At 42.1% G+C, this 17,188-nt stretch overlaps 1 protein-coding gene across 1 annotated transcript in view; it reads left to right on the top strand.

Annotated features, from left to right (window-relative positions):
• The first annotated feature begins 6,110 nt into the window (after window positions 1–6,110).
• The window catches only part of LOC107107196 (ribosomal protein S6 kinase alpha-6), a 53,734-nt gene continuing 42,656 nt past the window's right edge, over window positions 6,111–17,188 (top strand). Inside the window, exon 1 of the mRNA XM_015407454.1 lies at window positions 6,111–6,166. Within this exon, the coding sequence (XP_015262940.1) occupies window positions 6,122–6,166 (45 nt within the window). The 5' untranslated portion in view covers window positions 6,111–6,121. The remainder of the gene's footprint in view (window positions 6,167–17,188) is intronic.

Below are 17,188 nucleotides of genomic sequence, written 5' to 3'. Positions count from 1 at the left end.
AAACGAAACTTCAACCATTACATATAGCGGGGGGGGGGGTGTGTTAGTTGCCAAGAAGGGCTAGTTAGAGTCAAGATGCAAGTCTGTCAGTTCTTGCTTATACCCAGAGTTGAACTTTGTCAGTCTTGGAGGTGCCATTGGACTCAAACTAGGTTCTCACATTTGTTTGCTAACCCTTGTATTTGTATGTTAATCTGCTGCTGTTCACAGATCTTACCAGACTTCTTAATCCAATCTTGGCTATAATCACCCAGTTACTTATCTGCATCTTGACTCTAATTAGCCCTTCCTGGCAACTAACCCGCCCCCCATGTAATGGTTGAAGACTTTTTGTTTAACTGTATCTGAACTGTGCATGCACATGAAAGCTTATGCCTTGAATAAAACTTTGTTGGTCTTAAAGGTGCCATTGGACTCAGGCTTTGCGCAAACTTTTGTACACGACATAGAATCAGAAGAAACTCCTGCACAGGCGAGAGAGTTGCTTTAGAACCTATCTTGCACTCCAAACTCTTGTACAAGCATTTGCAGAAAATGTGCTAGTAGCTGTTTTCCATCTGCTCATAGCCCCTTGTATTGTACCTTGTTGTTGTTCAGTCGAACAGTCGAGTCCGACTCTTCATGACACCATGGACCACATCATGCCAGGCCCTCTTGTCTTCCGTTGTGCTCTGGAGTTTGTAGTTTACAACTGTGTTTTAATATAGGGATCTGTATGCACATAATTAATTTTAATATATTTTGCCTAACTCCAAGGAACTGCACAAGTAGCTCTATACATATAAGGGCTCCTAAGACTTGTATTTGTCAGAAAGCACACTATTTTTTGAAACTGAGTGGGGTTTCAAAAGCAGCATGTGTTATGGTGATCTGCAGTTAAAGGAAAGGGAAGTCTCTTGTGTATATTCAAGCCGTTGAACCCACTAAATTCCATGTAGCTTGAATAAATCATTAACAGTCACACAAAAAAAGAATACAGGTAAGCACTTGCACAGGAAGTTATTTGAGTTTTGATAGATTCTTAATTACTTTATGAGAACTGGTAGTTGTGAGAGGTTATTGATGCTTTCTGTTTTATTGAAAACAGCCACTTAATTTGCTCTTTAATGTGGTTCAGTGGGGTTTCAAAATCATGGTTCTGTTGAAAATAATCAAATGTTGGACTTGGCATAGAAGAGGATTCTACTTCTGTGTTAAAAGACAGTATTTGGAGTTGTAAGTTCCTATGAGGGCAATCCAAATAGTTGATAATGTTATAAAAGGCAATTTAACATTTGTAGCTTTCACTAGAAGTTAATGTTTAAGGCTTTAGAAGAAGAAGAAGAAGAAGAGATTGGATTTATACCCCGCCCTTCACTACCCAAAGGAGTCTCAGAGTGGCTTACAAACTCCTTTCCTTTCCCCTCCCCACAACAGACACCCTGTGAGGTAGGTGGGGCTGAGAGAGCTCTGACAGAAACTGCTCTTTTTCAAGGACAGCTCTGACAGAACTATGGCTTGCCCAAGGTCATCCAGCCAGGTGCGAGTGGAGGAGTGGGGAATCAAACCTGGTTCTCCCAGATTAGAGTCCACGCACTTAACCACTACACCAAACTGGCTCTCTGGTGGAAAACAAAGCATGGTGGGAAATAGGAGCAGAACTAGGTGGGGCTGGCTGGGGAAGGGTTCTAAGGAATGAGGAAGGAGTGGCATAGGCTGGGGGAAACTATCTCGTCCCTGTTAACCTGTCTTCTATGACAAGTCCTCCCTGTTTCAAAATTTCCTGTAATTTCAGTACATGGCTGCTTGGGACTCTTCTCAGAAAGAGTAAAATGTTTTTAAATGTTTTTAGTTGCTCTTTATACTCTCAAAATTCTAGGTGACCACCTACAGTACAGGTAGTTACAATTCCTGTATTCTGTAGATATATACAACTCTTAAATCTTCTTGTTTGCTTCAGATTCCTCCATATTCTACAGCACATTAATGAATTTGATCAGAGATTGTAAATATAGATACCAAATTTTAAAAAAGAAGCTAACATGAAAGAATAGAGAAGTTTTTCTGCAGATTGTGCAAATGCTGAGTTCCCTGAATTCTATGGAGATAAAAATCTAAGTGCAGAATCAGAATATGTTGAGTTTCTGAACTGATTGTAATTAGGATTGCTATTAAATTTCTCATCCCTGCTGGTCTGGCTGAAAATTGTTTCACTTTTGCTTCTTCCATGTGGGCATCTATGCAATTATCTGTTGTTCTGTTAATTTTTCCCATAAAATGTATGCATTTTCATTGTTATTTTGTGACTCAACTGCATATAAATGGGATAAAAGAAATTGAACAAAAATGAAAAGACAGTCTGTGATAACACAAAAACGAAAAAGAAATGGACCACATTTGTATATCCCTACAAAGAAGTGGGGTTGGAGGTGGAGTTAGAAGAGGGGGAAAGGAGATGATGATGATCTTCTGTGACTAAGATCACAGTGCAAGCTGGAGAATAATGCAGAGTCGTAATGAAAACAGGCTTTATGAAACAGGCTTTGCCTTCTCAGTCTGAGGAATATGGACTTCAGTAACATCACTGATCCCATTTGAGAAAGAAACTTCATAGTAGTATTTTTAAAGATACATTATTTGTTGAAATGACATGATAATAGTGGAATCTGAGATAAATTAGTTCCAGGTGGACTAATTTAAAACCAGCACTTAATATGTACCTTCTGATCCAGGTAGTAAACTTGATATTGACTTGGCCTCTGAAAGCAGCACAGTTTGATGCCATAGTATTATGCAAATGGCAACAAATCATAGATCCCTTTAGAGGTTCCAGAATGAAATAATAAAAATCCTAAATTATACATATGGGGAACCAAATTAATGCATGATAGAGACATTATTTAAAATCCATATTTGACGTGTACTATTAAAATATGGGATCAATACCGTAAAGTATTTGCCCCAGAGAACTCTATAGTTGCAGCATTTCTTGGTCAGGAGTGTTTTCCACCAGGAAAGCAAACAAATATAATCTCTGAATGGCTTCATTGTGGTTGTTATAGATACCATGATTTACAATCTATCAATCGATTGATTGATTTACAATATAAAGGTAATTTCTTGGGAAAGAAGCCCTGGGAAAAAGTTTTCTGGGCTCGAAAGTTCCTTGGTTCTTTTATTTTCAACTTAGAAATATTTATTGTACTGCAGGTTTTACGAAAACAAATAGAAGGGCAGATACTACATTTGAAGAATTGATACTTGCTGGTGATCTGGTAGAGAAAGGCATTATCTCAAAACTGTGCTCTGTGTTAACCAAAACCATTTATAAGAATAGAGCAACAGTTATGAATATATGGGAAAGAGATCTTGGGGTTTCCTTAACTGAAAATGACTGGCATGAGTTCTGGACATCATATGCATTCACCTCAAAGGCTTTAAATATCCAAACTTTATATTTCAAAATTTGGTCAAGATGGTATCTTACCCTGCAAGAGTTGCATCATTTCTGTAGAAAGATTCTAAATGTCTGTTGGGAAAAATGTAAACAGGTGGGATCTTTCTATTGTTGGCGACAATGCCCAGCTGTTCAAGGGTTTTGGAGCAAAGTGCTTACAGTGATTCATAAGATCTGTAATGTAAAGTTAGAGCTAGATCCCAAATGTTAATTATTGGATTTACCTTCTTGTAAGGTTATTGATACACTAAAGCTTAAGCTAATTTCAGTTTTATTGACCTCATGTTTGTGTATTGCAACAAAACTGGAAGAAGGATAAACCTCCATCTTTAACATAGTGGAAGGTTAAAACTTGAGATCTCATGGCTATGGAGAAGAGCTCTTTAATTGTTAACTTAGAATCTGAATCTGTAGGGTTATCTCACTTTTTGGACCAGTGGAGATATCTCCTGTAATTGTGTATTGTATTGTATAATTTATTTGTTTTTATAATTAAATTGAATTTTTAAAAAAGGAAAGGAAAAGTCATTATTGTAGTCATTGTCGTTTTCTACACAAGTTCTGTTGGTAGATATTATTTTACAGATTGTGTTCTACTTTTGTAAAGTTCTTTAATATTGAAGTCATACAAATTTATTCCTGGAATTCCAGTTTCTTGGGATTTTTTGGGTGCTGCTTTGAGTGTCATACCACACTAGGGAGGAGGGATTGTGTTAATGATATATCAAAATGACTAATTTCTCATACCAGGTTATTCTAGTTTTTTAATTAATACATTCTACATGTTGAGGCAGGGCCATATCCTTGTTCATTTGGTTCCTCTGTTTGAGCATATTTAGCTACAAAATAAATAACTCAGTAGTGCCTCTTAATAAATTGAGGCAACATATTAGGATTAGGTTTAGAGGGAGCTCCCTTTCCAGCTGTCAAACTTGCAGGTAGGATTCTTTTAAAAAACTGTGCCTGCCTACTTCTTAAAAGTTGGTATTACTTGCCTCGCCGAAGTATTTTTGTACGTTTCCTAATATATATTGATAACCTAGCTTCCAGTTGCTAGAGGCTGCAGGGCCTGTTTCTTTTTATTTGACCTTTGAATTTGAAGCAGATTATATTGATTTAAATCACATTTTCAAAGTTCTGGTTCTTCTTGAACAAACATGCGTATTGATTGGTCCCTGTATATGAATATTTGTATGGAACCCAGTGGAGTATTTACAAGTGAGGACCCACAACAAAATGTTGCAGATTGTTTTCAGCTTGCCCTTGGATAGCTGCAAAGATGGGACTGTCTCCACTTTTGTTGCTGCCCTCTGGAGATAGAGAGCAGTAGCTGCTGGCACAGATTCATCAGATCCTATTAACCCCGCAAGTGGTAGCCCAAGGTAGATGCACAAAGACTCATGGAGGAGGAAACATCCCACTTCCTCTTTACTGGTGCTTCTCCTCCTCTTGTGCTTTCTCCATTGGTTGCCTTCCTTCTACTCCCACTTGCTTTCTTGTCATCTTGTATCCTCCTGATTTTTTCTCACCGTCCACTACTGCATCAGGGCTGTCTTTCCTTCCTCTGTTCTTGCCACGCCTGCTCTCCCACCCCACATCACATACCTGCTGTCATTATCAGTTTTGTGCTTCTCTGATAACCTGAAATGCCACCTGAATTCAGGGTACTGTCTAAGTATGTACAGACAGCACTGTACTGTTTTGGGTTTTTTATCCTCTCAGCTTTTTTTTGTTAACTTTTCAGATTTTTTGCAAACCTAGGTCCCCCCACCCTTTTTTTATAGAAGTAGTTCCCAATCAGTACATTGCCCCATTCCATGGACTTTCTGATCCACACTCTAGGGCCAAGTCTGGAATTAGATATATGATACTACCCAGGAGCAAAATCGAAAACCTTTGGTCCTTTAGCCTTCACATCTTTTACAGTATGAAATTTCTGTTTGGGTTTCTCTCGGTGCATGTAAGAATGTTAGCCAAGGTCACTTAGTCAGAGAATAAGTACCCAGGACATGGCAGAAGCAAGGGTTTACTGGTCAGAATAGTGTTTCTCCATCAGTGTAAAATGGCTAATGTCTGGTTTGATGGTTGTCTAAATATTCATAAATCGGACGAGTTATTTTTATAACCCTGTATCATCACTTTGCCCTCGTGGTGTTCTTTCACATAGAAAAGCAGACTTTCACTAACTCAGAGTGTGAGTTAGACGTTCATTGATCCAAACCTGCACTTGTGGGTGCTTTGCTTGTTTACAACATAACTTCTTCTCTAGATGTCCTAAACATAGTAGGTGTTCGATAAACAGATGCAGTAGGATTCAAAATAATATTGAGGATACAGTTGTGACTGTCAGGTTTTTGCTCTCAGTATTTTGCTTCAAGCTTATGTTCTGTAATTTATACACATTTCTATTTTTTTTCCTCTGGGATCAAGTAAAGCACTAGTTTGTTCATACATACTGGGTCAGTGGTCGCATGCTGCAGGAGCAAAGTGGACATTGCATAGGAAAGACCAGTGGTGTCCCCCCCCCCATTGTTCACTTTCTAGGATGAAGAAATGTTAGGCCTCATCTATCAAATTTCCATTTTATGAGGGTTTATTACAAGTATATGATTTCTGTTCACAATTAATCATAGTTTCACTTTACTTTTCTTACTATTTTTGTTTTTGCAGCTGAATGGCATTAAAATGGTGGATGAACCTATGGAGGAAGGAGAACCATATTCCTATAATGTAAGTACATTTATGGTAGTTCCTAATTCTAAAGATGGGAATCACCATCAAATAGTTTTAAATGGTTTCATGTAATTTTCTTTGAGAAATTTGCATGCTGCACTAGCAACCAACCAACCAAACAAACAAACCTCTGGAGAGTAAAATAAATAAAGGGAAAGGATGGGATATTAACCCTTGATCCTTCAACATGAAATTGACATGGTTTCTAGTTTAGTCCTATATGCTGAGTTTGCCTTGCCTCTGAATATGTGAAATAATTGTAAGCATTCTCAAGATTTACATTACCAATGCAAGGGATAGGGAGGAGGCCCCTTCCTTGCATGATCACCTACAGACCATTCTTTCTTGTCACCAGCAATCAGGTTAGTAGCTAATTACAGTTTTTGCTGAGATGACAGATGATTCTCAAGGTTTAGTGACTAAGCTACTTTTACCCCAAGTGGCAAAGACAACTTTTCAGCAAGTGTGCACACACATGGAGTTTAAATACAGCTCCTTCTAAAGCATCAAGTTATTTTTGAGAAATACCAGACTAATGTGGTCCAACATTCTTGGTCAGCTATTTCAGTTTACAAGTGCCCTGTACAAACGTGTTTTGTGTAGGGATCAGTCAGAAGCATTTTGCTTGTTTTTTGAGACTGCCTAGTATTTCCAATATTTCATCTGGAATTAAAGCCCCCTTAGTTGCTTGTTGCATTGGCATCCTAGCGTCTTATTAATGCTCCCAACCTTGAACTTGATGGCTTCACAATAAATACAAGCTCTCTGAGGCAGGCACCTGTCCTTCTTCACTTAGGTTAACCTGTAAAGTCCTACATAATTAATAATATATGGATAATTTAATTTAGGAAAGACTGTGCCCTTGGATATTAGGCAACCATGATTCTGAATGTTTTCATTATGAATAATAGTAGGTCAAACCTATAGCTGATTTTGTAATGCTACTGTACACATTTCAGAATCATTTGTTCCCTAGAAATTAAGGTATGTAAACGTGGTGGTAGTGGTAAGAGGCCTAAAAATTTTGGAAGAGAGGACTTTTTAAAATTATTTTTTCTGGTTGACAATATCAAGCATATGTTTAGATGAATATTCCTGATTTTTTTTTCATTTGGGAACGTATTTTGTACTGTGGCAGTGACATTTCTGTTGCAGATTGGTTAAGCCAATGTGATGGCACAGGATATTGTGCTTGAGCATTCCAACTACATGGGGAACAAGGAATGTTTACAGAGCAGCTTTTGTATGGGAACAGAAAGTCACTAGTTTGGTTGGAATAAAAGCCTCACAAAAGCCCTGCAGACCCAAGTAGCTTGAAGGGGAAGGCTAAGGACTGGGAAGAGGTTCCTGGAGAAAAAGAAGCTAAGGAATGTGGATGTGGGAGACCAGATGGCTGAAGGAAAGGTGCAGAATAGGCAATGAAACAGGAGTCCTGGGAAAGACAAAGAAGGCATGATGAAAAGGACAATGGCAGCAGTACACCGAAGTGAGACAAGGGCTCTGTGGAAACTCAACAGCATTTAAAATGAGAAGTAACTCTGTGTTCAGATCAGGGGTGGTAGAGAGATGAGTAATAGAGACAGCTTGGCTGAATAAACTAAGCAGTGTAGTGAAATTCAGGACTGGAGGAAATGATTGAAGGTGCAAGGAGAAAAGAATGACCTAGATTGGGGTGTCAAACTCATTTGTTACGAGGGCCATATATGCCATAAAATGTAATGCCAGGTACCAGAGATATAAACTTTATAAAGGACACAGGCAAACCTAAATAACAATATTATTTTTTACACAGAATACAAATAAAAGCAATTGATTCCTAGCTGATTTACTGGGGAATCCAAAGCCCCATTAAATATATTTAATCATTTCCCCAAGGGATACAATAAGGGAGGGGGTTATCTTATAGTTCCATACAAATTAGTTCCTTTTTGTATATATAGCACCTTCAGGCGAGGAGTCATCATCCTTGCAAGTAAAGAAGGTAGTTTTTCAGCACCTCCCCATACGCCCAGCCTCAGCTACCGAGCACAGCTACAATCCGTCTTGTGCTGTTTGTTTCCTCTCTTCCCCCATCCTCTGAGGATCTCGAAGAGGCACACTGGACTCCCTCCTCCACCATCCTATCCCCACCACCTCTAACAACAACCCTGTGAGGTGTGCCAGGCTGAGCGACCAGCCCCGGGTGATCCAGACGACAGGGACCTGGCTCAGGAGGGGGAGGGGTCTGAACCAGGCTCTTCCAGATCCCCCCACCCTCAGTTCTCATCCCTCCTGCATTTCCCACAGAAGCGGTGGGGCCGAGGGAAGGCCTGAGGGAGAGGCTGTTTCTGAAACCTCCCGGAGGCGCCTTTTGTCCTCCAGTGACCCCCTTTTCCCTCATGGGCTAAGAACAGGTGTGGGGAGGAGAAGGGAGGTCGCCATTCTCCACCCACCTCAACACTCACTCAGCTCTGCGACTGTTCAAATGTGCAGCAGTGATATCAGCACCCCAATTTCCCTGTGTTCCTCCACTCGAGAGCCAGTTTGGTGTAGTGGTTAAGTGCATGGACTCTAATCTGGGAAAACTGGGTTTGATTCCCTACTCCTCCACTTGCACCTGGCTGGATGACCTTGGGCAAGCCATAGTTCTGTAAGAGCTGTTCTCTCAAGGACAGTTCTGAAAGAACTCAGCCCCAGCTATATCACAGGGAGTCTGCTGTGGGGAGTTTGTAAGCTGCTCTGAGACGCTGAGTGAAGGGCGGGGTATAAATTCAATCTCTTCTCTCTTCTGAGGCTAGGGGGTCTTTTCCCCTCAGAGTGGCATGCACAAGACAGCCCAGTTGTAGTGGCTTCTCCAATCCTCACTGACCTGTGGTCGGAGGAGGCAGGAGGGGAAAAAACACCCTACCTCCTCTTTCTCTGCCTTTGCTTCTGTTCCCCCCCCACACACACACACACTATTTTACCTCAGCGTCATATTCCTGTTCCCTAGCCATTTCCTTTCTATTTCTTTTTTAAAAAAATATTTTTATTGACAGATTAAAGTTGTACATAGCAGAACAGTAACATCAAACTTCAATTTATAATTGAATACAAGTACCAATACAGGTAAATGCAAAAGAGTACTTTCTATTTCTTGACCGCTTCAACACACACACAACTCACCACATGTGCTCAAGCATCCTGTTGTCTTCCCTTCCTCACACCAGTTCCTCACGGGCCAGGTAGGAGCCCTGCCCCCGGGCCTTATGTGGGACACCCCTGACCTAGATGGAAACTGGTAGCAGACAGAAAGTAAAAATGTAGGAGAGGTTTAGAGGATTGGGTGCTATGGGTATAGGGTTGCTGTGTCTACTGGTGAGACCTGGCAGGGCTGCTGAAAGTTTAGTGGGTAAATTCTGCCAGTTGTGCCGCCTGCTGCATTCTGGCCTGGTGATTGTTAATAGGAAATGGGTGGCAAGAGTGTGCCATACGCACTTTTGTGTGCTGAATTTCACAGTGATATTAACTGACCTGATCAGGTCCTAGGCTGCAGACTTCAGACTTTTAGTAACTTGTTAATGTTTTTCCAAATGGAGATTTCTTAATTTTAAAAAAGAATCTGCATTTCTTAAAACTACCAACGACGTTATTAAATAAGCAGTATATTCGATACAACAGATCACATAAGCAGTAATCTTATACAGTATCGATTTATTCAAGGTATAAGCTTTCGTGTGCACACACACTTCTTCAAAAGCTTTGTTGGTCTTAAAGGTGCCACTGGTCTCAAGCTTTGTTCTGCTTCTTCAGACCGACACGGCTACCCACCTGCTTCTATCTTATAGAATATTGTTAAATCAATAGTAAATGACATATTTACGGATCAGAAGGCTACATATTCAAGATATGGAACCAGGGACTGGAAAGGCTGGCAGACTTGATGGCAGCCGTCTTGTTCAAGTCTTAAAGCTATAGTGATTGAGCTGTCTTGTTGTTTCCTAGTTTTAAAGTTATAGCAGGGGTAAATAATGGTATTGTGAATCCTCTGACACCTTGCTGCTGGATTTTAGCCGCCTTCTGAGCTATACCCATTGGCCATTTATACTACCGACATTTCCAGTTGTGACATTCTGATTAAAGGGTCGAAGTGAAGAAACTAAAAGAAGCTAGCTGCCACAGGCCAGAAACAGTGTAGGGCAATTGTCGGAACACAGAGCAAGTAAGGCAAGAGCACTAACTCAAGAAGCATAGTCATGTTCCAGTCCAAGGTTATGCACAGTCAGGAGTCTAGTCCAAGGGTCAGCCTGTACAGCAGGGTCTGAGAATCCAAGAGTTACTCAAAAGCTGGTTCAAGAACAAGAAAAAGGCAGAGTCAGGAAGCAGTCCGAAGAGTCACAGGGTTGCAGCACAATCCAGTGCCATAATCAGATGCCTTTCAACTTGTTACTTCCACACCTAACAGAAGAACAAGACAAAGGCAGAGTCAGGAAGCAGTCAGAAGAGTCACAGGGTTGCAGCACGATCCAGTGCCATAATCAGATGGCTTTCAACTTGTTACTTCCATACCTAACAGCCTCCCTTGGCTGGTTTTAATAGCTACATGCTTAAGGGTCATGCTTATAGCCAGCTGCTCAGGAGTAATCCTGCCACTACTGAAGCAGCTGGCATCAGGCCAGGAGGCATGCACTTTGTCATCTCTCCTGTAGTTCTGTTTGTAGCCTCCGACTGGGGTGCTCTAAGGGTGTGGGTGATACTGGAGGGTAGGAAACAAGCAACTGCGTTTCACCTGTTGAATCAGGGCTGGAGGGTGTTGGTGGCTCTACACCAGCTGTTGGCTGTGAATCCTGACAAGCCTGCAGCTCATCTTCCTGCTTGCTGGCTTCTGCTGAACTCAGAGCTGGCTACTTCTTCTTAGAAGTCCTCACTCTTGCTGAGCCCTGGCTGACCCATGACTCCAACTGACTTGCTTTATTTTTTGTCTACTGTTCAAGTAATTATTTCCCAAAGTGGCCATAACAGTTGCACTATCATCAATATATCTAATTCTATGGATACTTAAATCCAGAGAGTAGGGTCATGGACAGACAAGACAGATCTTTACACAAACCTCAAAAGCCCCAGATTTGCAGAAACATCTGAAATCTTTTTTTTAAAAAACCAAAACCTTTTGACGGTTTAACCTTCCCAGCTGCTAGGACTGTCTGTAGCTTTGAGAAACAGAAGCCCTCAGTGGCCATTGCTAGGCAACAACAACAGTATTGCTGGGCTTCAAGCCTTGTTTTTTGTCAATAAAAGGCACGGGGTGGGGACAGAGTCCTTTTCAGTGCTGTTGTGGCCTTCGACAGAGGAGTCACTGGGGCCAGGCCCAGCAGCAACCATGAGGTGACTCTCCACCACATGACTTCTACATTTCACCCAGGCTCAGCTGCTTGCTACTTTTCAACAGCAGCCACCCGACTAAAACCTGTGTGTTGTAGTGGTTAGTTTCAAACTAGGTTCTGGGAAACTCAGCTTTGAATCCCCACTCTTTCTTGCTGTGTGACCTTGGGCCAGTTACACACTCTTAGCCTAACATACCTCACAGGGTTCTTATGAGGATAAGATGGAGGACTGGAGAATGATATGAGTTACTTTGGGTCCCCATTGTGGAGAAAGGTGGGGTATAAATGAAGTAAACAAACAGATGGGGGGCAAGTAGAAGGTAGATTGGCTGATCACTGGGAAGGAGAAAATGAAGCAGAGGACAGGCAGGCTTTCCAAGTACTTACCGTGATTCGGCGGGGGACACAGACGTCTTCGCAGGATCATTCCCGCGGGGACAACAGACGCACCACACCATGCCGTCGCCAGGAAGTGATGCTGGGCAACACTCTGGCAATGGGGCTGGAAACTCAATGGTACCATTGAGTACTTCCTGGCGACGGCATGGTGCATTACAAGGAGGAATGGTCCGGCCAGGGAGCATGTTTCCCCCGCCGTATTGTGGTAAGTACTTGGGATCCCTAGAGACAGGTGAGGATATGGGGCTGCCAGAAGGAGAGATAGAGACGATAGCGTGGGGAAGGGAATATAGGGGAAAGTGAGGCACTCCTCACAAGTCCTTGCAGGTTTCCCACTGCATAGTTGGGCCTAGTCCAGATGGCACTGTGTGCAACTTGGCAAGAGTTTTCCCCAGGGAAAGGCTGCCAGGTGTAGGGGAGGAGGGAAAGCTGAAAAAAAGGAGGTAGATACAGGTTGGTTGGTGGGTGGGAAGGAGAAGAAGCAGCAGGAAAGAGGATAAGGGGGCTTTCATGGAAGGGAAAGGGGAAATGAAATATCCCCCCACAAGGCTGTGTGTGTCTCCCACGTAATACCTGTTGCTGCTGACAGTCATTGTACACAAATAATATACAGCCTTTGCCCCTCGGGCTGAAACTGAAAAACCAGACAAACAAGGAAAGGGAGTGGAGAGAGGAGGAAGATAATTTTGGCAGCACCAGAACAAAGTGATGAATTCAACAATTTAGTAAGAACAAAGCTGAACTTCCCTTACTGGAGTTCTTACTGGGATAAAAGTAGTGTAGTTACCCAGTAGTCCTTGGACCTTTGGCCACTGACAGGAACTGGACAATTCTTCCTTTTGCCTCTGTTGTAACAGGGCAATTTGTGAATAGATTATTCTGAAAAAGAGAGAAAAAACTGTACAGTTGCTCAACACCTGTTTACTCTCCTTTATAGTTGTACTCTGCTTCTGCTGCCCACGCTGAACAGCTGATTTCCAGTTCCCTTCTCCTGTTATGGGGCTGCTGCTCAAAATCTACAATTAACTTGATGCAATTTTTTAGATGAATAAATATGATCAGGTTGCATATTGGATCTAAGAATTAGCCAGCTACGGTGCTCAGTTATAGGAAGGGATTACATCATTCCCACTGATGGTTACATAAAAAGTGTTTTCTCTCAGCTTTCTGTTTGGAGACTTAAGTGTCACTTTCACAAACTAATGTCAGAACTCTATGACTTAAAGTGAGTGTCAAAAATGAAACTTGATTGTAATGTCAGAACTCTGTGACTTAAAGTGAGTGTCAAAAATGAAACAGATGTACTAAAAACCTGTCTTCCATGCAAGTGTTTGAATTTATTAGTGCACAAAAAATGAAAGCAACAATGTGGAATATTCCCCTTGCATGTGACATCAGTAGCTATTAAAAATTCATTAGGTCTGATTGATATGTCTTCTATTTCCCCCCCTGTTACTAGGCAACTTAAAGGCAAGCATTTTTTGGCATTCCCCCCCCAAGCTAAAGATGCCTTTTTGTTATGCCTGAGAACAGTATTTACAGGGCTTCTAATCTTAAGTAAGAGGCAGAATGGGGATCTGTTGTGTTAGTATACGCTGGGAATTTTGAGGTACTGGTATTTGCTTTTTCACTTTGTGGCTGAGGGAAATATTTGAAGAACATAGTGAATTTGCTAATTTTAGATTAATCATGATTTTGAAAATATGCTTACAACTTCTGTATCTCTCCTCACCATGAGAAACTGGACACCCTGGTTGCAGTGATAGCTTGCTTTGCATATTTTTGTTGTTCAGTCGCACAGTCGAGTCTGTCTCTTCGCGACCCCATGAACCAGATCCCGCCAGGCCCTCCTGTCTTCCACTGTCCTCTGAAGTTTGCTCAATTTTATGTTCGTTGCATCTATGACACTGTCTAACCATCTCATCCTTTGCCGTCCCCGTCTTCTTTGACCTTCAATCTTTCCCAGCATCAGGGTCTTCTCCAGTGAGTGCTCCCTTCTCATTTGGGGGCCAAAGTCTTTGAGCTTCAGTTTCATTATCTGGCCTTCCAGGGAACAGTCAGGGTTGATTTCTTTTAGGATTGACTGATTTGATCTTCTTGCAGTCCAAGGGACTCAAGAGTCTTCTCCAGCACCATAGTTCAAAAGAATCTATTCTTCGGCGCTCAGCCTTCCTTATAGTCCAACTCTCGCAGCCATACATGACTACTGGGAATACCATTGCTTTGACCATGCGGACTTTTGTTGGCAGGGAGATGTCTCTTTTTATCATGCTGTTTAGGTTCGCCATCGCTCCCAAGGAGCAGGCATCTTTTAATTTCATGGCTGCTGTCACAGTCTGCGGTGATCTGGGTTCCCAGGAACGTGAAGACTGTCCCCCTTGTTAGGGTGCTGCACGATGGGGCAACTATAATCCCTGGGCCCATTTTGGCTTGAGAAAATGGTGCCCGGGGGGGGGGGGGGAGGAGCACCTCTTCCCTCACACCATAGTCCTGACCTGCTAAGAATAGGCCTCTGTGGTTCTTCTAAGTTCAGTTTCCACGGGCAACTTGCAGCTGATATCCTGCTGCAAGTTCCTGTTGGGAGAAGCACATGTTAATCATAACATGTCATTTGGGCCTCAGTGGGCTTAGACCAGAGTGGCTCTGCACAGGGTTAACATGTCAGTGACACTTAAATGCAGTAGACCCATATAACGGAGTTTCTAGGCCTCGCTGTGAGACAGCCAGACAACCTGTGTTGTTCAGCTGCTTTATTTCACGTCCTATGAATTTGCAAATCTTTCCTGTAGTCCTGCTCCTTTTTTAGATGAGAGTGCTGCTCTGTGTGCCTGTGCCTTCAGAGGTGAGGCCGGTGATGACAGCTGTTCCCTCTAAGCTGAGTTAGTGTGAGCTAGCTCACAGTTTTTTAGTCCCCGGCTCACACATTTTTTGCCTTAGCTCAGGAAGGATGGCTCCAGAGCAAACTAATTTATGCAGTAGCCAGATTGCTTGCTCACAACTTTAATGCCAGTAGCTCACAAAATAGAATTTTTGCTCACAATACTCCATAGCTTAGAGGGAGCATTGGACCAGGGACAGTCACCTTTTCAAGTGGAGGCACCTCACACGGAAGCTTGCCTGGCACCTACCTTACTCTTTTAGGTGCCAGGCCACAACATTCCTTTTCACCCAGGGATTGATCTACTAACATAAATTTTTATAGTTCCTTCTAGCCTGAGAACTGTTATGAGACTCTTTTAGAGTTGCTCAGTGTTTCGTGCTGTTCTAATGCTCTCGCTATGCCTGTAGTGCAGGGTGCTTAACAGCTTTTATAGTGTTTTTATGTTTTTGTTTTGTAAGCTGCCTTGAGCAGATCCTCTGGAGAGGTGGCATAAAATGAATAAATAATAAATACATAATCAAAACTGTTTAGAGGCACATAGTTGTTTGAAAATTTGAACAGTTAATTTCCTAAGGCTGAGAGATGACTAGGTTGCCTGATAGGGGTAATACTATAGAAGATCCCTTATATATGTTTAGTAATCTGGAATCTGAAAATGTTTAATTACTGGGGAAAATGAAGATCTTACGATGCTAGAGCACGAGATCTCAGCTGCCATTTTGAAAAGTAGCATAGCAGCCTTATAAACAAAACCAGCCAAGCTGATGGAAAGTGCTGCTGCCAGGTGGTAGAGATGATGGAGAAAGGGAAGTGGTAGCAGTGAATGTGGGGGAACCAGGCAGGAGGAGGCAGTGGCATGGTGGGTGTGTGTATGCGTCTGGCAGCAACCAGGGAAGGCAAAGGGAAGGATGGGGGAGGTGGTGGGGAGGATGAGTTGAGAAAAGCAAGAGAAGAGAGAGGTGAAAAAGCAAGGGAAGGGTTGCAAAGGGAATGAGGAAAGCTGTGTGTGTGTGTGTGGGGGGGGAGAATGTGCCAGTGACAGCAGGGGTAGGAGAAGCAAGATAAAGGGCTGGATTCTCTCTGAGAGTCCCACAGGTCCCTGCTTCTGTCTATTGAATTTTATGGTGATTCTGAAGCACTTTTTTTTTTCTTGAAGGAGGGTGATTCTTATCCTGATTGTACCATAAACTTTTTTCAGGCAGAGACCACTATGCCCCATGCACAGATTATTAACGGAGTGTTCTGGTTGGTATCCTATTTTTTTCAGTCTAGCTAATAGAGAGAGATCTTCTCATGAAAGTTTAACTACTTGCATTTTCCGCAGTATTTGTTACTAAAGATTCTTCAAAGGCTATTATAGCTGTCATGCCTTAATTATTAAGGAATTATGTGGGAGCTATTGTAGCTTCAAGACGCATCCTGAGAGTAGGCAACCTGGTACATTTTCTTCATATTTTAGCTATAAGGTTGTAATGGCTACTCTTCCATTCAGTCAGAAGACTTCTGCACAGCTCATAAAGCTAACATAATTTTTTACCTGTATTATATTGTCACTTTCATTTGCAGAACATTTGGTTATATGCATTTAAATGCATTTGAAAATCATTCCTGTGCTTCAGAGAATTTTCAAATGGAAATTTCAGTGCAGTTGATACATTTTAAAAGCAGACAAGCAAGGGAAACTGCAGTTACACTGAAAATGTCTTCTTGGTTTATTCCTATATGGTGTTCACTCTTTTATGCACAGTGCTGTATCTTACATATTAATATTCAAGTCAGTACAACATTTGTAAAAGGAAAAGTGCCGCCATGCACATATTACAAACCTATGCTGCTTAGACTTCAATCCTGAATGTTTATACTGGTTGATCTATTTGCCAAAGCTAGGGCATCAGAACCAGGGATGGACATGAACTGGGAAAATGGTGATTTGTGGTGATTCATCAGACCCCATGAATCATGGTTTGCGAATATCCACAAACTTGTTGGTTTACCGAACCGGTTTGTTAGGTTCATGAGTTGGGGGGAGCTTCTGTGGGGTGTGTGTGGCATTTTTAAATCCCTTCACTTGCTGAGGCGTGCTGGGTGGTGGCGCACTTCAGCGAGTAAAGTGAAGACATGTAGGTCTCTTTAAATGCCTTTCCTTCACTCGCTGAGGTGTGTGCTGCCGCTGTGGTGTGACTCTGTGAGTGAAGGGAAGGCGTTTAAAGAGACCTACATGCCTTCCCTTCACTCGCTGAGATGCACTGCTGCAGCGGCATGCCTCAGTGAGTGAAGGGAGGTCATTTAAAGAGACCTCCATGTCTCCGCTTCACTTGCTGAGGTGTACTGCTGTGGCGACATGGCTCAGTGTGTGAAGGGAAGGCATTTAAAAAGAACACTCTTACGAACTGAATG

This window comes from Gekko japonicus, unplaced genomic scaffold, assembly GCF_001447785.1.
Source record: "Gekko japonicus isolate JY-2015 unplaced genomic scaffold, Gekko_japonicus_V1.1 scaffold535, whole genome shotgun sequence".
NCBI classification, from domain to species: Eukaryota; Metazoa; Chordata; class Lepidosauria; order Squamata; family Gekkonidae; genus Gekko; species Gekko japonicus.
The sequence above is the reverse complement of the archived record's forward strand: the minus strand, read 5'-3'. Positions and strand labels throughout refer to the sequence as shown.